The 22,487-nt window shown below is 55.4% G+C and overlaps 1 protein-coding gene across 18 annotated transcripts in view; it reads left to right on the forward strand.

The window, feature by feature from the left end:
- LRP8 (LDL receptor related protein 8) overlaps positions 1–22,487 on the forward strand; it is a 78,808-nt gene that overhangs the window by 46,016 nt on the left and 10,305 nt on the right. For 6 of the 18 annotated variants that reach the window (XR_007126568.1, XM_047725473.1, XM_047725465.1 and 3 more), the window contains exons 5-18: positions 915–1,298; positions 2,241–2,363; positions 3,182–3,304; positions 5,227–5,304; positions 6,481–6,600; positions 6,681–6,806; positions 9,892–10,066; positions 12,099–12,326; positions 15,027–15,145; positions 15,376–15,515; positions 16,954–17,095; positions 18,072–18,224; positions 19,098–19,322; positions 20,956–21,024. Coding sequence is in view for 17 of the 18 variants with exons in the window: in XM_047725473.1 (XP_047581429.1) it covers positions 915–1,298; positions 2,241–2,363; positions 3,182–3,304; positions 5,227–5,304; positions 6,481–6,600; positions 6,681–6,806; positions 9,892–10,066; positions 12,099–12,326; positions 15,027–15,145; positions 15,376–15,515; positions 16,954–17,095; positions 18,072–18,224; positions 19,098–19,322; positions 20,956–21,024 (2,205 nt within the window). In the remaining variant the exon portion in view is untranslated. The remainder of the gene's footprint in view (positions 1–914; positions 1,299–2,240; positions 2,364–3,181; positions 3,305–5,226; positions 5,305–6,480; positions 6,601–6,680; positions 6,807–9,891; positions 10,067–12,098; positions 12,327–15,026; positions 15,146–15,375; positions 15,516–16,953; positions 17,096–18,071; positions 18,225–19,097; positions 19,323–20,955; positions 21,025–22,487) is intronic. The other 12 variants (XM_047725475.1, XM_047725476.1, XM_047725477.1 and 9 more) reach the window with 9 other exon arrangements.

A 22,487-nucleotide genomic window follows, 5' to 3' on the forward strand; every position in this document is an offset into this window, starting at 1 on the left:
GGAAGCCCAGGGCCCCAGGCAGGGCCAGCGACCTGTGTCCTTACCTACGCCCATCCCTACTTACTCCTCACATCCCGCCTGTCTGGCATCCATCCACTTCACACCCGCCCCCTACAGGGAGCTCTGTGCCAGGCCCTCCAGACCAAGCTGGGTCAGTCTCGGAGCCGGTCCCTGTGCAGTAGTTGTGAGGGAGACAGAACGATGTGAACCCAGATGCTTGAGCGTGCTGTGAAGGGCACGCAGAACAGAGGTAGAGGGAGGCTTGCCAAGTAGGAGAGCTTAAGTATGTTATGAAAGAGGTGGGCTTTGGGCCCCTGAAGGATGAGAACTGGTCACTGAAATACGGAGACAGTGCTGGGCAGGAGGAGAGCACCCAGCAGAGGGGAGAGCTTGGGCGAAGGCGAGGTGAAGAGGTGGGCCAGTGGTCTAGTATGGCAGACACCAGGGCACCAGGCGCTTGGGTGGAGCAGTGGCTCTGTGCCAGTGGCTTGGATGCTAGGCTAGGGGACTGAGCCTGGATGGTGCGGGCACATGGGGATGGGGAGGCGGCTGAGTCGTGACATCAGGAAACAGCTCCAGATCTTGTTCCTTGGGATGGGTCGGGGTCACGTTTGGTATCATTTCCTGGGAACATCACAAGGCCCTTGGAGACCGGCAGCACCCCGCGGCAGGAGCACTCCCAGCCCCACCCCAATGCTGGCGGCGGGAGGACGGGAATTCTAGCTCCCAGTGAGGCTGCGAGGCTCAGGGTGGGCAGGCGCGGTGCCCTGAGTCCCCCTGCATGGCCCCGGATCGGAAGCCCCCTGTGCTCTCGGGCGCCCCTTCCCGCGCAGGACGCCCGCGGCGGGTGGGCGGGGTCAGGGGCCCCCCCGCAGCAGCAGCAGCAGGGCCGACCGGCTCTCTGTCCCGCGCAGTGTGCGCCCCACACGAGTTCCAGTGCAGCAACCGCACCTGCTTGGCCGCCGTGTTCGTGTGCGACGGCGACGACGACTGCGGCGACGGCAGCGACGAGCGCGGCTGCGCCGACCCGGCCTGTGGGCCCCGCGAGTTCCGCTGCAGCGGCGGCAGCGGCGCCTGCATCCCTGAGCGCTGGGTCTGCGACCGCCAGTTCGACTGCGAGGACCGCTCGGACGAGGCGGCCGAGCTGTGCGGCCGCGCGGGCCACGGGGCCACTGCCGCGCCCGCCGCCTGCGCCGCGGCCTCCCAGTTCGCCTGCCGCAGCGGCGAGTGCGTGCACCTGGGTTGGCGCTGCGACGGCGACCGCGACTGCAAGGACAAGTCGGACGAGGCTGACTGCCGTAAGCCTCCGCCTCCCACCCCCGCACCGCGTGGCCCTGCTGCTCTCCCCGGGCCGGCCTGAGGCACCGGCTGCCAGGACGCACATGTCCTGCCCACCCGGGTTACCTGGGTTACGGTGGGGCGCGCACTTGAGGAAGGTGGAGTCCCTAGGTTGGAGGCCCCCAGGCTCCTAAATTGCCCAGCTCGGGTCTGATCGCAGAGGCCCAGGGTCTTCCCTGGTCCTGCTTTCCCTGTCCTGCCTCCCACCCTCTGCCCTTCCCCCATTTCAGGCATTCACCCACTGGCTCCAGTGCCCCAGACTTTGGTACTCTCAGGAGCTGCCCCTGCGCTTCCCCCTCCCCACCTGCCAAGCCTGCTTGTCCTTCAAGGTCTCAACCCTCCCAGCTGGGCTGGGTTCCCCCCGCCCTACCCGGAGCCACCCTCTCCTACAGCACAGACTACACTGTAATGTCTTCCGTTCATTCCTCAGCCTCCCTCCTGCCCTTTGAGCTCCTAGAGGATGGGGAGCCTCCCAGTAGTCTCTGGGTTCCCCATGTCCCACCTAGTCCCCGGCATGCAGAGGGTGCTCAGGAAGGGTTTGGGGAAGGGATGAAGTCATTAAGAAATTAGCACCAACGCTGAAAAGAAGGTGGCGGTGTGCTGTGGGTGGATGGCCCTGGGGAGAGGCGGTGGATGGGAAAACAGCAGACCTGAGTTTCAGTCCTGGCTCTGCCAGCCAGAGTGCTGTGTGATCCTGGGTGAGTCCTTCCCCCTCTCTGAGCTTCAGTCTCCCCATCTGTATACTCCAAGTGCCTTGGCCAGGTGTCCTCTGAGGACTCCCAAGTTCAGCCCCTGGTTCTGTTCTTGCCAAGCGGATATGGGCTGGGGCTGGGGGCTGTGGGAGGAGGGCTGTTCCAATACCACATTGGCCCTGACCCTCCTGCTTTGCCTTCTCCTGGCAGCCCTGGGGACCTGCCGTGGGGACGAGTTCCAGTGTGGGGACGGGACTTGTGTCCCTACGATCAAGCGCTGCAACCAGGAACAGGACTGTCTGGACGGGAGTGATGAAGCTGGCTGCCTGCAGGGTGCGTGGGGTTGGAGGCAAAGGGGTGACACCCTCCCTGAAGAAGAGCCCTGTGCTCTCCCGACTCCAGAGACAGCAGAATTCAGAGAGGTCTCCCCTTGGTCCCTGAGATGTGTCTACCCCCAGAGCATCACTTGCCACTAAATTACCCAGATTTACTCCCTGCAGGTCCTGCTGGCCCGAGAACAGGATTTTAAAGGACTTTGCAAAAGATCAAAGAGGCTCGGGGGGAGAGCATGAGAAGGCACTGCAGGAAGTCCACCCCCACCATTTGTCCATGCCCAAGCCTCCACGTGGCTTTCTTCTAGCGTAAGTGGAGCCTCCGTCCCCAGGGAGCTCCCTTCATTCTCAGATGACTCTCTGGTCATCACTCCCCACCTGTAGGAACCAGGACCCTGACCGCAGTTCATCTGGGAAAATGGATAAAGGATTGGGCAGTGAGGCGGCCTCCCCTATGCAGGATCTGTAGGACACAGGTTCCCCTCAGATGGTCAGTCCAGTCCCCAGGGTCTCTCTAGTGTTTCTACTTTCCTCTCAGGGCCCAGAACTGTCAGATCAGGCACAGTGGGCCCCCCCCCCCCACACAACCAGCCTTGCCCAGCTAGATGATGCGTGGGCATCCTGACTTTATTCCTGGGGTTCTGCCCTCTGAGAGCAGAGCTCCCACCAGCCCTGTGTCTCACTGTCTATCCTGGGTCCTCTAGAGACCCGTGGGGACTGGGACTGGAGCTCGGCTCACCTCCCACGGACCTAGACCAGCCTAGCCCTCCCTGCCCAAGGTCTCACAGGCCCTGTCCACTCTCTTGTCCGGCCCGACAGAATCAACATGTGAGGGTCCCCGCAGATTTCAGTGTAAGAGTGGCGAGTGCGTGGACGGCGGGAAAGTGTGTGACGCTCAGAGAGACTGCCGGGACTGGTCGGATGAACCTCTGAAAGAGTGTGGTACAGTACCTGTCTCCTTCTGCCTGCTGGACTCAGCCCCACCACGCCCCCTCCTGGCATCCAGGCCAAGGCCCACACCTGCCCCTCTGCACACATTCTGCTCTGACCCTCTCTCTCTGGACTTGTGCGCTGTCCTCTGGCAGGACTCTGCCTTGGGGCCTCATTCTGCATCTCTACAAATCAAGCTGCCTTTCCTTTCCAACCCAGATGCTCAGTTATGCTTCCTCTCACAAACTCGGCCTCTCCTCCTCTCTCCTTCCCCATTGAGACCTTTGCTAACCTAGCCAGGGTCCTGGCCTCTGAGGCTTTCTAGTCTCTGCAGGAATCCAAGAAGAGAGGGAGAGGTAGGGGACAGCAGACAGTAGCCAACTGAGGTACATTCCAAAGCCACCTGGCTCGGGCCAGGCCTGAGTGAGGGTAAGGCAGACCCAGCAGCAGAAGGTGACAGGAAGGTGACACCATCCTGAGCCCCAAGGAGCTTGGGCTTTCTGAGAGATAAGACTTACAGGCTGGGCATGAGTAAGGGGCGGGATGAGGCAGCTGTCCTAGAGCTAGAGCTGTGAGGGAGGGTTCCAGGCTGAAAAGAACAGGAGAGTCTGGGCTGTAGGTGAGGCGAGCAGCCCACAGAATATGCTAGAAACCCACCATGGGCTCCAGGAAGGTTCATGCCTGAGCTCAGAGCTTTGGGCCGAGAATTCCTGGGAGGAAGGAGCCTATATCCAACCCTACCTTTCTGGCAGACCCGGCTGCCAGTCTGAAGATTCTGGGGAGTTTCATTCTCTAGAACTCTCCAGGAACAGCATGTTTCCACCCCTGTTGGAGATTTAAAAATTGGTTTTGGAAGGCAGAGTGGTCGGTTGCAGGTCACTTAGCCTGCACCGAAGCTGGTGGGAACATGCTCATCTTGGGCCCTCCTGCTCCCTTAGACGCCCTGCCAGGAAAAGTCCAAGAGGAAGGAATGTGAGCAAAAAATAATAGGGAAATGGGAACAATGGAGCCCAGCCTCCACCACCACCAACTCCTTCACCCCTCACAAATCTGGAGTTAGCCAGGGGCTGCTAACCTACTAAATCTCTTCTTTCTGGTCTTTTGCACGACACATCTAAGAGAAGTATGTACGCATGTATTTGTGTCTCTGTGTGCTGGAGAGCCCAGTGTCTGTGTCCACGGCTCCTCCTTGGAGTAAGGCAAGGGGACTGCATTGTGTCTCTGTGCGTCCCTGCATCCTTGGGAATTTGTCTGTGCGCCCGCCAGTGTGTGGGAGCATGCACGTAGGGACACGCATGTGCTGGGGACAGTGACTCTGCCCCTCCCTTCCATGGCAGCCTCTGGACCACCCCCACCTCCCCTGCAGGCACCCAGCAGAATCGCCTCCAGGCTAGATAGCACTGGGAAGGCCCAGGGAAGCCCCTCAGGCGCTGCTTTGGCACTGGCCTTCCATTGCACGGTCAATGAGTACCCACTACTCATTCTCTCACCCCGAAGGTACTCTGTGCTTTCCTCTATCAGAGAAACCTGAGCCACTTCGAGCTCTTCCTCTTCCCTTTTCAGGGCCATCCTACACATGCTAGTCTGTCAAGGGTTTGGTAAATACAGCTGTGGAGTTGCTGCTACCTACAGAGGGAGGGGGGGGCAGTGAACAGAGGGAGGGGGCGCGAGTGGGTGCGTGAATGAGGCAGTGAGCGAGCGGTGAGCAGACGGATGGACGGGCACTGAGGGAATAATACAGTGTGGGAGAGGTCAGGGGAGGCGTGGAGTGACCAAAGATTCCCGGAGGTGGTGCCCCACAGAGCACCCCTCAAAGCTGCCGTGGCTCAGCCCACCCCAGGGGACTGGGCCTTCTCCCAGGGCTGGACTCAGCTGAGTACCCCCAACCCCCCAGACCCTCCAGTCATGGGGTTGCTGTGATCTTGTTCTTTCAGTGCTACCAACATCCCGGGGAAACAGGAGGCGGCCCAGGGGTAAAGGGGAGTCATCCGTACGCATGGCTTGGGCTGGAGGTGGGCACCTGCCGCTGTGCATGGCCTGGGGCGGGCCACTCAGACCAGCTGCGTGCATGGCCACAACTGGCTTGGCTCAGCTGTGCTTGGCTTGGCTGCAGTGACGGTGCATGAACCTGGGGGGTAGAAGGGTGGCAGGGCACCTTCTCTTGGCCTGCAGAATTAACCTGTGATCCCAAAGCTCAGAAGATGCTGTGAGGACATGGTGAGCTTTGGTGCCGGCCTCCCTAACCTCCCCTAGGACTCTGCCAGAGGGGGCAAGGAAGCGGAGGGTGGGGAGACCCGATGAGCTTCTGGCTTCCTTCAGCCCCTGCAGCAATGGGACCAGACCTGTGATTGAGTATAGGAAGAGGGATAGGGGCTGAGAGGGGAGAAGGTGGAAATAATCCATCATATTTCATGGTAGGAGAGAACTACCAGAGCGGCAGCTCTGTGTAGAAAGAACCTGGGGTCTTAGATAACCACAAGCTCGGTGGGGTCCGTCTCTGTTGTTCAGACTCCCTCTGGGCGGCAGTGAACCAGCCCTGGGCCCTGTCCAGGACGGGACACGGACAGATGGGACGTGTCCGGAGGAAGGCACTTGGATAGCAGGGCATCAGAAATCAGCGCTTCAAGGAGACTCGGAGGGAACCATCAGACTCTGGCCAGCCCCAGCCAGTAGAGCTGGAGTGGGAGCAAAAGCTTCAGGAAGGCCAGTCCAGTGAGGAAGGCTGCCCTGGGAGGGAAGGGGCTCCTTGAGGCTGCAGATGTTTAAGCAAGGGCATTTCAGAAGGGGTTCTCGAGGTATCCTGAGGGTGAGGGGTGGTCCCTGCACAATGAGGTCACGAAGAAGGAGGAGCTGTGAGACCTGTGTTTGTGAAAGGAGAGACCTCAGGCGGCCTAACTGCCTCTGGCCTCTGGGTACACAGAGCCCTGGCCTGGGAGGCAAAGGACCTGAGTTCCACTCTGTCCCTGTCTTTGGGTCCAGCCTGGAGCAAGGACCTGCCCCTCTCTGAGCCTCCTCTGCGCAGTCACCTGGTTAACAAGGCTGCGGCTCAGTGTGGCTGGAGAGCATCCTGGCCCCGCAGGGGTCCTGCCGCCCGGAGTCTCTGCTTCAGCTCTAGGCGCTACCCCTGTCCTGCCCCCACCCCCCCAGCCAGGACTCCTGAACCCCCAGGAGACTGTGTCCCTCCCCAGGGCTGAACGAGTGTCTGCACAATAATGGTGGCTGCTCCCACATCTGCACGGACCTCAAGATCGGCTTTGAGTGCACGTGCCCAGCAGGCTACCAACTCCTGGACCAGAAGACCTGTGGCGGTGAGACCCTCCCCAGCCCGCCCCTCCCCCAGACAGAGGCAGAGCACCCTGCAGGTTCTGACCTGTGCTCATCCCGGCAGACATCGACGAGTGTGAGGACCCTGATGCTTGCAGCCAGATCTGTGTCAATTACAAGGGCTACTTCAAGTGCGAGTGCCACCCCGGCTACGAGATGGACACGCTGACCAAGAACTGCAAGGCTGTCGGTATGGGCACCCCAAGGTGGGGGGCACGGGGACAGCTCCATGGGGTTGCATAGAGCCGGCTGCCGCCACCTCTGTGAGGAGCAGATGGATATGCAGGTACATAAACACACTCACAAACACACACACACACACACACACACACGGAGCAGGGGCACATGCGTTGCTTGGATTATAAGTGTACCTTGCACACAAACGCCTGCACAGACCCTGCCCAGAGCCACCCAGTACATCACAGACACGGCACACACAGTCGCGCCATGTATGGACACATGCTGGACCGTGCAGACCACATACAGCACAGGCATTCCCCGGAGAGGGCATGACATGCACGGACCCACACATCGTTCTAGGTACTGGGGATTGGCAGTAAGCAAATCAGACACAGATCCCTGCGTGCTCTTTGGGACTTACATCCTGGTGCATGGGACAGACAAGAAATCTGATTTAAAAAAAAAAAAAAAAGAAATCTGATAAATAAGTGAAATAGCATGGCAGATGGTGGTCATGGTTAAGGAGGAATACAACCCGGGGAAGGGGAGAGGGAAGTCCAGAAGGGCAGAGAGGAGTACAGTTTCAGACAGAGTGGTCAGGGAATGACCTCCGTGAGAAGGTAACATTTGAGTCAAGACCTGGAGGTGTTGAAGGAAGGAGACATGCAGCTATCAGCAGGAACCACATTTCAGGCCAAAGGAACAGAAAGCGCAAAGGCCCTAAAGCAGGAGCGTGCAGGGTGTGTTCCGATGACAGCGTGGAAGCCGGCGTAGCTGGAGCAAGGAGCACAGGAGATGAAGTCATCGAGGGGACTCTGGGCAGATCACAGAGTCTTCTAGACCATCATAAGGGCTATTACCCCACGTCAGGGGGAAGCCTTGGAGGGCTTTGAGTAGAGGAGGGATGTGCTGTGCCTTCCATTTCCAAAGGCTTCCTCTGGCTGCTGTGCCGGGAGCAGACTGTAGGGGACAAGGGAAGAAGCAGGGAAACCGTTTAAGAGGTTTTTGGCGTCACGAAGAAGAGGTGATGGTGGCTGGGACCAGCGTGCTGCAGTGTGAATGATACGAAGCAGGCAGACTGGACATACTTTGCAGGTTAAGACTTAATTTTTTTTTTTAATTTTATTTATTTATGACAGAGAGAGAGATCACAAGTAGGCAGAGAGGCAGGCAGAGAGAGAGGAGGAAGCAGACTCCCTGCTGAGCAGAGAGCCCGATGTGGGGCTCGATCCCAGGACCCTGAGATCATGACCTGAGCCGAAGGCAGCGGCTTAATCCACTGAGCCACCCAGGTGCCCCGGTTAAGACTTAATTTGAAGCAACAGGATTCACATACCCATTGAATGCAGGATGTGAGAGTTAAAAAAGAGTCGAAGATGAGGGCAAGGTTTTTGGCCAATTCCTGGCGAAACAGGACTGCTATCTATGGAGCCGGGAAAGATGGTCCAAGAAGCAGGGTCGGGGGAACAGTAGCTTGATTTGGGCACGTTGAGTTTTCAAGAAAGCTGTGTTGACATCTGAGCGGGGGTCGTGAGGAGGCCCTCGGACGCACAAGCGGAGCTCAGACGCACACACACGATGTGTGGTGTGCGGCCACAGGGACACAAAGCCTGCAAACCCAGAGCCTACCGCCTCTACTGTGCCTGATGCCACACGTACGTTAGCGCGTCATGCACCACATGCTGCCTGTTCTCGCTGCCCCCACCCCCCCCCCCCAAGGGACGCGTGTCCTCTATGCACGGACTGTGAACGTGCAGCAGAGACAACACGTGACTGCCGTGTCATCACAGGGCCCCGCAGAGGAACATCTGAAGCGCAGTCACACCAAATCCCAGCCACCCGCACACTGGGTTCCTAGCGCCTCGAGATACCCTGTAACCCAGCGCCTGCCTTTGGAGGATCATGTTGCTACTCTCGTTTTGGGACGAAGAAAAGGGCACAGTCAGGGGAAGGGCTTTGACCTCGGCTCTCCTTCTTTCTCCTTCCTGCACCCAGAGTTCTTGTTTCTCCAGACCCTCTTTGGATACCACATTCTCTCTTCCCCCGCCCCTGACCCATCACCACACGCAGGTCACTGGCCCAGGCCACACAGGACTCTGTGCTGGTCCTCCCTGATCCCCAGGGAACTCGTTAACCTGACACAGATGCACAGTGACAGGGACCAGGTGGCCTGCAGAAGTGTCCGCTGGAAAACGGGGAGAAGGCCCAGGTAGCTCCAGGTACAGGGTCTGGGACGTGCGAGTAGAACCAGGCCACAGGAGGGAAACCGGAATTCAGTGCTGGCCCCTCACAGGCCTCTGGGGTAGTGACCTTCATGCTGAGTAGTCAGGAATGTCTCAGTCACTAGTGAACTTCCTAAAATAGCCTCCTAAGTTTAAAAATGGCTTTTCGTGTGCATGGGTTGCCGTGTGTTGTCCCCATTGCACGTGTATGACCCGTGCTATATATTACACATACCCCACCCCTGCTGCTGTTTCAGAGTCAAGTGCAAATGACACCCAGCTCACAGGAACCCTCCTGATCCCTGCCAGCCCCTGAAACGTCATCTCTGGTCATGTCCCCAAACACGTTCTGCATAAACTAAAGACTGAGTCTTCAGGGAGAGGAGTCTGACGCTGCATCTCCTCTTTTAAACCTCACCCTAGTTCTGATGTTCATCCTCACACTCCAACCTCAGTCCCCTTCCTAAAACACTTAATGCTCACATTGCCCTGTCGTGAGCTATTGCAGTGGGGCCCTAAGCAGGGGAGCTGGGGAGCCATGCGTTCTAGGCAGAGGGGACCACTTGAGCAGAGGCCCGAGGCAGCAAGGCTCTGCCTGGTCATCATAGGTGGTCTGGTGGCTGGAGTCAAGGTGTGTTGGCGATGAGTGATGAGGCTAGATGGGGCTTAGGGTCACATCCCAGAAGGCCTTCGGTGTAAGCCTAAGGAGGAAATGGGGAGTCGTAAAAGATTTGGGGCGAGTTTGTGTCTAATACAAAGAATACAGATCTTCCATTACACAGGGCACTTTGCTCCTTAAGCCTCCCCATACACTGCCCCCACCCCCACCCCGCCTCTTGCACTGACCATTTCTCTCATCTTCCTGCACCACAGCTGGCAGAAGCCCATCGCTGATCTTCACGAACCGGCATGAAGTGCGGAGGATAGATCTCGTGAAACGGGACTACTCCCGCCTCATCCCCATGCTCAAGAATGTCGTGGCGCTGGATGTCGAAGTGGCCACCAATCGTATCTTCTGGTGTGACCTCTCCTACCGCAAGATCTATAGGTGAGTGGAGGCAGGTGTTCCACAGCCAGGCAGGGGCAGGGGCGGGGGGCCTGACAGGCGGAGAGGAAGGGGGACCTCTGTACCCCTCCGCCTCCAGAATCCCCTGGGGACCGACAGGGACTTGGGCAGAAACGCAGGGTCACAGCAGATTGGAACTCCCAGACCATCTCCTTCCCTGGGGCTGGCCAGGCGGAGAGCTCTGTGGGGAGAGACCCTCTGAGCCCACGCCCCTGGGCTTTGACTGACCTCTGGTGGCCTGGGGGGCAGCGCCAGACCTGAGAACCTGTCCACCAGGCCAGGAGGTGACGCTTCAGCCTCAGTGAGGACTGTAAGGCAGCTTACATGTCTGTGGGTCAGATCTTGCAGATAACTCAGTCCAACATGACTGAGACCTGGTCCTGCCTAGAGGACAGCACTCATAACACGGTGATGTCTGTTATGCTGCTCCCAAGAGGAAAGTACAGAGGGGGCCCCTTACCCAATCTGGGGTGTCAGGGAACTCTTCCTGGATGGCACTACCCCCAGCCCAGCCCTTTCCTTTGTCCAACACCATAGTCAGTGAACTTCCGCTCTCCAGAAGGCCCCTCACACACACCAGGAGGTCCTCTGGTAGGTCTTTCTCAAATCCCACAAGCCTGCCTCCCTGCATGTCCGGGCCCCTTTTTGGACGTCATATCCTTTCTTTGTCCTGAGATCTGTGTGGCAGGACTGCCAATGACCAGTCCCAGGGTAGACTGTTAAAAGAACAATGGGGTGGATGGATGGATGGCTGGATGGATGGATGAAGATATACCAAGTGCTGTTCACAGACAGCTAGATATGTACCACACCCCAACGCACAGACACATACTCAGTTTAGACTCACACACAGAAGCAGCTAGGGCCATGTCTGCCCCACAGGTATGCCTGGAAGAGGCAGGATTTGATGACAGACTGGGTATGGGGCCGAAGGAGGTGCATTCTGGGAGGTTCAGATTTCTGGCTCAGAAGCCTGCCATTTTCTGATATGGGAGCAGTGGGTGGGATGGGGTGTTGGCCATTCTGGCTGGCTGAGGGGAAAGGAATGGGGGGCAGTTTGAGATGTGTTGAGTTCAAGGTCCATGGGACATCTAAGGGGTGCCAGTCGGCTTTACAGTCTGGAGCTTCAGAGAGTAGTCAGGATGGGAGAATCAGAGTTATGGGTGGCAGTGAGCACTATGGATCTAATCAGCCAGAGGGAGGACATGGAGGAGGAGAGAGCACTGGGGAAAAATAGCATTTGGGAGACAAAGTCCTGGTAGCGTTGCCTTCTGCGTGTCCGCTGTGTTCTCAGCCCCTTCTCTCCATTCTCACTGACACAGCCTTTCTGCAGATTCTCTTCGCCTCTCACCCAGCTGCGGTAATGGCCCCCTAGCTGGTCTCCCCGCCTTCCTCCCCTCCCCTTCCATGCATCAGCGCCACAGTGACCCAACATGCCTATCTGACCATGACCTCTCACCTGCTCAGTTACTGCCACCTGAATAAAATCCTGACTGCTTGGCCTGGCCTGCAGGGCCCTGCCTACACTCACTTCCAGTCTGTGTCCCGCATGCTCAGCTATACCCCCATCGAATGCCTCGCTGTTCCAGAACACACACCTCTGGGCGCCCGCACATGCCATTCCTTGTGCTTTCTGTTCCTTGTGTTCCTGGTGAGCTAGTCTTTCAGGACTCAACTACAGAGCCTTCTCCAGCTCTCCAAGATAACGGAGTCTTCGCTTCAGCTGCTAGAGTCCCTGATGCTTTCCATAACCACGTTGTACTGTGATTACCTGGCTAGAAATTCCTGTCCCCCACTAAACTGAGCTCCTCCAAGCCAGGGGCTATGGCTGACTCAAGCCTGTATACTTGCCCCTGGTGGCCTAGGAAATGGGAAGAATAGAAACTAGCCAAGTTCCTCTAAAATCCACTGCCATGGCCTAGAGGGGAGAGAGAGAGGGGAGGGGTGCCTAGGCAGCATCAGATAGACCCCTGGGTGGAACCCCTGCCCCATGGCCAGCTCTGGTTGCTCCTAGCGCCTACCTGGACAAGGCCAGCGACCCGGCAGAGCAGGAGGTCCTCATTGACGAGCAGCTGCACTCTCCAGAGGGCCTGGCAGTGGACTGGGTCCACAAGCACATCTACTGGACTGACTCAGGCAACAAGACCATCTCCGTGGCCACAATTGATGGTGGCCGCCGCTGCACTCTCTTCAGCCAGGACCTCAGTGAACCCCGGGCCATTGCGGTCGACCCCCTGAGAGGGTGAGTATCCCCACCCAAACTTCCCATTTTCCCTGAGGAGGCACTCGGTCCTCCTGTGTCTGTCATAAGAGCTATCTTGAGGACTTTGGAAGGCCGTGGGCCACTCAGACAGCCCAAGGGAAGGCCCCTCAGACTATTAACCCCTGACCAAGGGTTCTGTGGACAGTGGTCATCAGGGTTCTGACTCTGCCACTCACTCATATCCTAGAATCAGTACATCGCAGAGCACAGTTGGGCTCTAGAGAGGGCCCTCATGGAAGCTTCTGGGGCAGGAAGTCTTTCCTCAGGCTGCTGCACACTGCTGGTGGCGGCTCCCACACTCCCAAAGACAGGGAGCTCATTATTTCCCACAGGGGCCGTTTCATTTCAAGGCAGCTCTGCCCATTAGAGAGTATTTAGAATTTTTTTTTTCTCATATCCCCAAATCTGCCCAACTTTCACTTTCTCCGTGGGCCTCTGGAGTTATACCAAACACATCTACTCCCTGCCCTGTAGGACAGCCAGCAAGATAACGAGGACTGAGACCACTGACTAGGTCTGGTGAACCCCTGGGTGCACAGCCTCTGGGCCCCTCACCACCCAGGCTGCCCTGCTGTGGCCACACTTCCATTTTAGGGGTAGTGATTCTGAACAGAGCAAGACTCTTCCCTCCCTTCCCCAGTAGGGATGTCCCAGGAAGGCGTGGTTTTTCAGCAGCTGTAGCCATATTAAGTTTCCCAGGACCGCTAGCTTCTTCCTGTTACTGTTTCTTTAATTTTAAACAAGGAAAGAAAACCCTCTTCTTTCAGTGAAGGTGGCTGGGGGCCACAGTGGCCCCTGACAGAATGTGTGAGGCCTTGGGCAAGGACTGACCGCTGCATGCATAGGAACAACCAGGCACCCGACCAACGATGAGTCATCTCACTTAACCCCCACTTCAGCCCTGCTCCCTGTGTGTAGTGACACCCAGCCCAGCTCCAGTCCAGTGTGGATTGGTCCGAGTCCCGGCAGGAAACCCGCCACACACCCGAATCAAGATGACTTGGGGAGGGCTTAATGGGGGGGGTCTCTTTACAGAGGAGTGGGTGAGGTCTGATGCACTGTTCCTAACACTGTGCCCTTAGCAGCACTAGGCCCAAGGGGCAAGAGCAGAGTCGGGTACTCGGGCTGGGAAGGAAAGAGGGCCACCTTCAGAGCAGTAGCCAGCCGGGGGCAACTTTGTAGAGAAGAGTCTGGAACAAATACCCTGAGCTCAGTCTCCGTCCTCCTGCTCAGACATGTCTCTGAATGCAGCGGGAAGCCAGAAGACTAGAGAGCCCACTGATGTGGTTCGCACACGGGTCATTTTTTTGGTGTACAGAGCAGAATGGGGATGGGTAGAGAGTGACTCCGAAGCCACTAACAGAATCACTCAGCCCCCCAGCTGAAGGGGCCCCCAGGCCAAGGCAGCCTTGGCCTGACACCAGATTCCAGCAGAGGCGGTTTTGGGGAGAAGGAAACCTCCAGGCTTTAGAGTTTGGCTTGCATTTTATATAAAGTGCAATGCGGACTCCGCTGCTTATTAACAGCGTGATGTGAGGGAAGTCAACCACTGTGAGCCACAGTGTGCTCATTTATAAAACGGGACTAATAATTATACTCTCCAGGGGTTCTGGTGGGGCTGGGATGGACACATTACTTTGTCCAACAAATATTAAACAAGAGCGTGTTCCAGGTCCCACACGAGCGACCTGCAGGTACACAACGAGGGGCAAGACGGACGAGCCTGCCCTCAGGGGAGCTTACAGACTAGTGGGGGAAATAGATAGGAAAATACACCTCACCACCCAAATGCCCACAGAAATAACCGATTGTCTAAGTGCCAGGAAGGCAAGAACCAGTGCTTTCCGAGGTAATAACAGGGTGGACCTATTACAGAGAATGATTCTGTACAGCAAAGACATCCACGCTGAGAAGGAGCTGGGGGACGGGTAGAGGCCTGAGGCTCTGAACTAACAAAGCTTGGTGCCTGGAGCCCCGTGGGGCATGTGTGGGGTTGGGAAGGGTGGGGTGGTGGTGGGAGAGAGGGCTGAGCAGGCAGAGCTCTGTCAGCTGTGGGAAGGATTTGGGATTTTGTTTTAAGGGGAATAGGAGAAGCCACTGTAAAGTTTAAAAACCAGAGAGTGACGATTTATTTCTGCTTTTGAGAGTTCCTTTGCCTGCTCTAGAGGGATGGGGTTAGGGGGGCAGTGATGGCTGCGTTTATAAGTACGTGAGGCGAAACCTCTCAGTTCCTTGCCCGGCACACAGTAGGTACTCATTAATGTTCAGGAGAGAATCGAGGGAAACCCCCGGCTGAGATCTAGATGTGTGACCCGGGGAAGCTGTCCACTTTCCCCTCTGCAGACCAGGAAAGTAAGAGAGGGTTGACGAGGGCCTTTCCTGCTCTGGCCTCCGTGGCTCCAGTTAGAGCTGCCAGAGTGGCAGAGAAGGCCTCAGAGGCTGGTCAGCTGAAGCTGGGGGGACTCTCGGGGAACGCAGGCTTCCCAGGGCTCTCAGTTGAGGGGAAGCTAACGCAACTGCTAATTCTTAAGATTCGATGGTTCCAATGGATTTCAGAGGCCTTCCCAGCCCCCACCAAACATAATCTTCAATATCCAGTGGCTCATTGAGCCCTCTGACCCACACCGCCCCAACCCCATCCCCTGACTAAAATACCAATTGAGTTCTTTTCTCTTTTAGGTTCATGTATTGGTCTGACTGGGGGTACCAGGCCAAGATCGAGAAGTCTGGGCTCAACGGTGTGGACCGGCAAACACTGGTATCAGACAACATTGAATGGCCCAATGGAATCACCCTGGGTGAGGCCTGCCTTCCCTGGATTGGGGCCCTGTCCCACTACCCAGTGCTGACTACCATCTGGAGCCCCACGGGTCTTGTATTTATATCCCCCATAGAGTACCTGTGCCTGTATTTCTGGATGGTTGCCCATGGGAGGCCTGGCCTGGAAATGTGGGTAGGGGAAGTGGGCACAGAGGAGCCGAGATCCTGGTTGGGATCCCAAACTCAAGACCTGATGCCCTGTCCCCAGATTTGCTGAACCAGCGCTTGTACTGGGTAGACTCCAAACTTCACCAGCTCTCCAGCATTGACCTCAACGGAGGCAACAGGAAGATGCTGATTTCCTCCCCCGACTTCCTCAGCCACCCTTTTGGGATAGCTGTGTTTGAGGTGAGCCCCGGGAGGGGACATATGTCCCTAGCAGGACGCTAAAGCCTAGAAAAGGCTTTTCAAATAGGATGGCTCTCTGAGACTTGTCCAAACAGAAACAAAGGAAGAGAGAAGCCAGCTGACTTGTATGTACACAGTGTGTGAACTGCCCGCACACAGAGGCCTCGCAGCTTACTGTCCTGTGCTTCCTTCCCAAGACCCCTCTCAGAGCACTTGTCACAGGGAAGTTGCTAGAACACGTGTGTTCCCTCTTTGTGCCCTCAGCGCCTGGCACTGTACCCCTATACAGAAGGTACACAATAAAGGGAGGGAGGGAAGAAGGAATATACATTTCCTTAGACTCTGCTGTTGGAAATAGCCTGAGAGATGCTATTCGGCTCAGCACACTTTGGCTGACCTTTGCTGGACCCTGGGGTCATTGAAGTGAATCAGATGTTATCTCAGTCCTCACGAAGCTCCCCAGAGGGTGGAGCCTCCCACCCCTCCTGTGCCTCTGTTCGGCCCTAACAACCTTTCTTCTTGGGGAACGAGTAACCCAGAACCAACCCAGGTCTCACCACGTCGATCTTTTCCCCTAAATTAACTTTGCCCCCAAGGGGAGGGAAAGCAAGGGGACCGTGGTCTATGGTGGCTATTGGGCCATATTTGCTTGGAGTGACATCACTCAGCACTGCTCTGAAATTCTGGGCAGAGCCCCACCTCCAAGTCCAGCCCCTGCTTGGAAAGACAGGTGTGTGCAGACACATGTAGGTGCTTGTGCGTGTGTGTGGCATGCACATGTAAAGTGTATGCGTGTGTCTCCAGAAATCCAGCCATTTACAAGCGTGCATTTCTGGTATGTGCTGGTGCTTGTGAATATGTAAGTACTTACACCAAGACTTGGCCAAGTGTCTGTTCTGGTCCAAGTGTGCTTTTGTGGGTACGTGTCCAGATCTGTGCGTGGAGCTGCATGGTTGCACCTGTCGTTGTGGAGTCGCCCGCAGGTGAACCTGTAGGCTTATGTGGACAGAATGTTGGATGCATACAGGTCTGTGTGTACCCAGAAGCTGTAGGAGGACCTACCAGGGAATAGTCCTCAGTAGCTCATACGTCCCCTCCAATCTTGGTCCCAGGCCCCAGTAGGGGTAACAGCCATCGAGACTGGACCTTGGGTTTCTCCTCGGCTCCAGGAAGCAGGCCTAGCTCAGCATTAATGAACAGTCTTCAGGCCAAAGCACAGAATCAACAAATAATCCTCCATGACAGAGGGAAACCGGAGTATGTGCCACAGATTAGTGGCTGAGAACCCATCCCCTGGGCTCCCTGTGAATCTGTGGGCAGGAGAGCTCAGGGGAGAGGTCAGGGCAGTTTTTGTGATAATGGTTTGGGCCAAGCCCTGAGACTAAGGTCACGGGTTTAAGCTCTAGGCCTCCCATCCTGTGCATCTGTACCCCCACAGGACAAGGTGTTCTGGACAGACCTGGAGAATGAGGCCATTTTCAGTGCAAATCGGCTCAATGGCCTGGAAATCTCTGTCCTCGCTGAGAACCTCAATAACCCACATGACATTGTCATCTTCCATGAGCTGAAGCAGCCAAGAGGTGAGCCTTGCCTGGCCCTGCGGCCCCTGCCCGCGCCCTCTCCCTGCACTAGTCGGGCTATGTGATGTTCCCGTAACGCCATTTCCCAGCGTTCCCAGGACACGTGGCGGCAGCCACTCTCGTTGGGAGTGTGCTTTGCCATCACACATTTTACCTCATTTCCTTCAGCTCTTGGTGAAATAAGGCTGGGTATAAAAACTATAATCTAAAGTTCCATTTGTGCCTACAAGGAGTGGGTGTTACTTTTCTCATTTAGAAAGCTGAGGCTCAGAAAGGTAAAATGATGGAACTAAAACCGAAACTCAGGTCCGTCTGATTCCAAGAGCTACTTCTGCCAGGAGGGAGCACGTCGCCTCTCATTTATGATGTGTACCCATTTTGCATCAGTGTAAGCTAATATATTCCCGGGCCATGAAGCAATCCAGCTCGTTGGGACCAGAAGCCAGGAATCCTGCTCGTCGGGCTCCCCGGGCTTTCTTGCTAGGATATAGTGCTCAGGCTACCTGTAACTCAGCTGTGGCCACCAGGGGGACAGGGGGAAGGCACAGGGGAGAGAGGGGATGAGCATGGTGCCTGATTCTAGACCTGAAAGTTTAAATAAGAAAGAGACATGGCACATGGCATAGAGGGAGAAACATGGACTTTGGAATCCAACAGACCTCAGTTTAAATTCCAACTGTAAAATTACTAGAACTGTAACTTGGACCAGTTTGTGCTCTTTGAGCCCAGACATCTGGTATCTGTCATTCTGGGCCATGCACCCACCTCTCAGCATTGTCGTCAGGGTTGAAGGGAGGTGGGGGGTAGGGGGAGGAACACCAGGTCCAAAGCTGGGATGTGCCCAAAAAGAGTAGGAGAGAAAGCTTTTGGAGCAAGCCGACTGGGAAGGGCCTCATCCTTGGGAGAAGGGAGGACTTGGCATGTCTTGTCTTTGCTCCAACTCTCTCCCTCTCCCTCTCTCTCTCTGTGCCATTAGCTGCAGATGCCTGCGAGCTGAGTGCCCAGCCCAATGGCGGCTGTGAGTACCTGTGCCTTCCTGCTCCTCAGATCTCCAGCCCCTCTCCCAAGTACACATGTGCCTGTCCTGACACAATGTGGCTGGGCCCAGACATGAAGAGGTGCTACCGAGGTAAGCAGACCTACCAGGGGGCAGGCCCCCAGCAAAGCGAGATCCCCTCCTGCTACACTCCTCCCTTGGCTTCCGGGATGCCATATGCTCCCGGCTTTTGTGTCTTTTCTGGCTGCGTGTTGCCTTCTTTACCGTCCTTGAATGCTGGTGTTCCACAGGGTCCTTCCAAGGCTTTCTCTTCTCACTTCCAAGAAAAAATGCACATTTACAGACAACATTTTGAGCTCAGTTTCAGGGGCTTTCTGGAGGCCCTTGAAGACCTGAAATTAAGAACCCTTTTCCCTATGGCTTCGGTTCCTATTTCTATGCATGTGACTGTGAGCTTGCCCATTCCTTACCTAGAACTGGACACATGACACAGAAGCCCTTCTGTGATATGATTAGGACTAATAGTTAATACTTAGGCCATGTAAGCCTCTATTCATTGTCCAGTGTTACACAGGGCCAAGGCCTTTGGTGTAAGCACAATCTGCTACATCAGATTTATGAATTATGATTTCCAGGTCCAGTTCTTTAAAGTGGAGTGAGAATTTGAATTTAGTAGTGTATCAATATGCATGCAAAATCCTTCTAGATTTATAGTATTTCCCCCGCCCAGTCTTTTACAGTGGTCTTGCCCACACCTAATTCTATAGCCTTGCTTTAATGACTTGTCTTAATCAAATCAATGTGCGGTTTAAACACAAAGTACTTGGGATTCAGCTAGAGGAAAGGTCAGAGCCCATTCAGGAGGTTTAGGGAAGGCTTCCTGGAAGTGGCATTTGAGCTGAGCCTTGAGGATGACTTCATAAGTATAATTTGTAGAGGCAGTGAGTTAGGCCTAAAGCAAGAGAATTCTCTGTGCAAGTGACCTCCTTGGCATTTCCCCTCCAGCACCTCAATCTACCTCAACTACGACGTTAGCTCCTACCACAGCGAGGACACCAGCAGAAAACATGAGAGCCCCTGGGACCACTGTCCACAGCCTCACATACCAGAACCACAGCACAGAGACACCAAGCCTGGCAGCTGTGGTCCCAAGCTCAGTTGGCATCCCTAGGGCTCCCAACATCAAGCCATCTTCCCCAAGCCCTGCGACCAGCAACCACTCCCAACACTGTAAGGAAATGAGCTCTGCATTCTTTGGTGACATGGGAGAGGCCTTCAGGAAGCCTGGGTGGGTGGGGAGGTGCTGGGGAGGTGCTGGGAGGGCTGAGGATGTTTGGGGGGGAGATATGTGGAAGAAGAGATCACACCGGAGCAGAATCTTGGACCTCTCTGAGGGAACCGGTAGAAGTGCCCACCTATGATTTAGGAGTCTGAGGTGCCCCTGACTTGTAGAGGGTCTTGTGGGAAGCCACTTCCTATCTCTGAGCCTCAGTTTCTTCACCTACAAAGTGGGACTGATAACTGCCCTTCCCCCCACCTGCTTCACGAGCTTGCCTAGAGAGACAAAGGAGGTGATGTAAACAGTAGGGCTCGCCTGCACAGCCTCTGCTGCTGCTGGGAATGTGCCTGGGTTCACTACTGACGCAGCGAGGAGGGAGCGTCCCTCTGATCTGGAAACCTCAGAAGCTCTGGTCTCTTTTCTTAGCTCCCTTAGCCAGTTCCCCAGCTAGTGACACCCGTCACTATGGTCTGCTTGTGCCTCTTTCCAAACCCTGGCATGAAAATAATTAAGTTCAGCACTTATGAAATCATCCAAAGCAATACTTGTCATGGCTAGAAATGTTCTGTCTCATGAGCCAGCAAATACCTTTTTTTTAATTAAGTCACCTGCCAGGGCGAGTTCACTTAAGAAGATAAACCATCTTTAAAACATTTTTCCATATGTGGCCCAGAAACCAAGCAGCCAGGTAGCACCTTTCTTATCAGGCCCACCTTGCCGGCAGAAGCTGGCTTCGCAGAGCTGAGCGCTCACCCTGACTTTTGGAGGGTTAGCTCGGTGAGTTCCAGGCCCTCTCCAGCCAGGCAGAGCCTCTGATCCAGGTCTCCGCACCTGCCTCCTGCTGCTCAGGGTGTGCTCATGCGCAGTGAGGGTGGAGCGCTGCGGCCGCAGGCTTCCCCGGCAGTGCCCCACTCTGAAGCCTGCAAGGGCGTAGTGAGCGCTCCACCTGAATTACCTCACTTAACCTTCACAGTGCCCCTAGGAGGTAGGTAACTCGCCCACACAGGTAGCGAGTAGGAGAGCTGGGATTTGAACCCAGGATGTCTGCCCCCGGGAGCCTGTGCTGTTGGTTCCACTACTTATAGTGCCTCCCATTTTAATTACTTATTGAAAATAAGCTGATAATGCAGACGGACAGAGAGACCGCCCAAGCAACAGAGACAAAGCAATAGGTATAGGCTGGAAAAGGCAGTTGCCTCAGTCAGCGACGTAGAGACCTAAGTGTTCACTCCGCCAAGCACCCCACCACCACCACCCAGCTTCCTAGCACTGTGGTCCTGTGGGGTGGCTAAGGGATGTGGGGCACACATGCTGGGTTTGGGTCCCAGCGCTGCAGCTTCTCTGTGAGCCCCCAGAACCCCAGAAGACTATGTTCCCCCACGTGTGAAGTGAATATAACCTCAGTTGTGCTCACGTCGGGGGAGTTTTCATAGGATCTGGAAAGACTGAATTGTTAGGCCAGTGAGCCAGGAGCCTCACTATGGAATGAGAGCAAGAAGCAGCTGGTAGTTCTTACAGCTTGAGGCAAACAAGGACTTGGGCTCACAGCGATGGAGCATCGTTAGGCACGTTTGTGTTTTGCAGATGGGAATGAAGGCGGCAAGATGGACTCAACCGTCACTGCTGCGGTCATTGGGATCCTCGTGCCCATGGGTGAGTGTGGCCCCAAATCTCCAGGGAGACGAGAGCAACCACGCTCAGGCTCTGGGGAAAAGCACTAGCCTTAGCCCTGAGCACACTGACCTGTCCCATTGAGGAGACTGTGGCTCAGAGACCTTTTCTGCCCCAGGAGATTTCCAGCCCACTTCCCAGTGTGGTCATTTGGTATCTTAGCTTGGCACATAAGACCCTTCAGGACCTGGCTCCCGGCAGCTGTCCTAATGCCTCACTGTACCCCAGTGTTCACCCTCCCCCTGCCTGAAGGCAGACTTTTGGCTCCATGGGCACAGGGCTGGGGCCTCTCTTGCTTGCCACTCTCCCCAGCTCCTAGCAGTGGCTGCCACATGGTAGGATATAAAATTTTTGTTGAATTAATGAGGAGCACTGCTTGCCATTCTTTTAGGAAATCATGCTATCTTGCTTCATTTCGGTTTGGTTTTCAACAAACATTTATCAAGCAGCTGCGATGTACCAGACTCTGTGATAAGTGAAGAGAAGGTGATTAAAAATGAAGAAGACATGATTCCTGTCCTCAGAAAGTTTAGTCTTGTCGGAGAGACCCACATAGCAGATAATTTGACCACAACATGGGAAGTCTAAGCCACAGGCGGTCCATGGAAGTGCCAAGGAAGTACTTAACTTGGAATTGGAAGAGAAGGGAAGTGAGCAGGGAAGGTTTCCGAGTGGAAATGATAGGAAATGACTCACACCGAGTCAGCCCAATGAAGAAGAATCCAGAGCAGTCCAAGCAGTGGAAACAGCATGAAGCAAAGCCAGGAAGGGGAACAAGCATGGGAGGGCAAGGTAGGGGTGGGCTTGGAACCAGAAGTCCAATATGGCCAAAATATAACACTGAGTTCAACCTCTCGGAGAACCACAGAGGCTGATTTAGTCTCTCCCACCCCGCGGTTCACACGGTATCCTGAATATGCTGTCTTGTTCTAGTCTCATCTCTTGATGGGGTCTTCGAACTGTGACTGCCCATTCATAGGCTGATCCCCCTTGCTTGCCTACGGGCACCTCAGGGACCAGGACTTTGTCCATTTATCCTGGAAATCCCCAGTGTGGTGGTGAGCTAATGAATGAATGTTTTCAAAACTCCTACACCATGCAAGGGACTGTGCTGGGTGCCAAGGGTCCCGGGAAGAGAAAGATAAAAGACTTTTTAAGAGCTTTCAGTCTTTACTCAGACTTGGTCCTAAAAAGTGATGCAAGAGAGGTGTTACCACATACTACATACATACAGCTACATGGGGCCCTGCAGAGGAGAGGGAATGGTCCTTCCGGAGAAGAGGCCATCTGAATTGGCCTTGTAAGGCGTTAACCATAAAGATGATGAGGAGAGTATGGCGGGCTGAGTTTGAGTAGAGTGAATGGAAAATACTCTGAACATTGTTTAGTGAAAGAGAAACCAGGCCCTTTCCTGCCATCCTCTACTCGATAGAAGGAAGGGCGTG

Source organism: Lutra lutra, chromosome 4 (assembly GCF_902655055.1).
Source record: "Lutra lutra chromosome 4, mLutLut1.2, whole genome shotgun sequence".
NCBI classification, from domain to species: domain Eukaryota; kingdom Metazoa; phylum Chordata; class Mammalia; order Carnivora; family Mustelidae; genus Lutra; species Lutra lutra.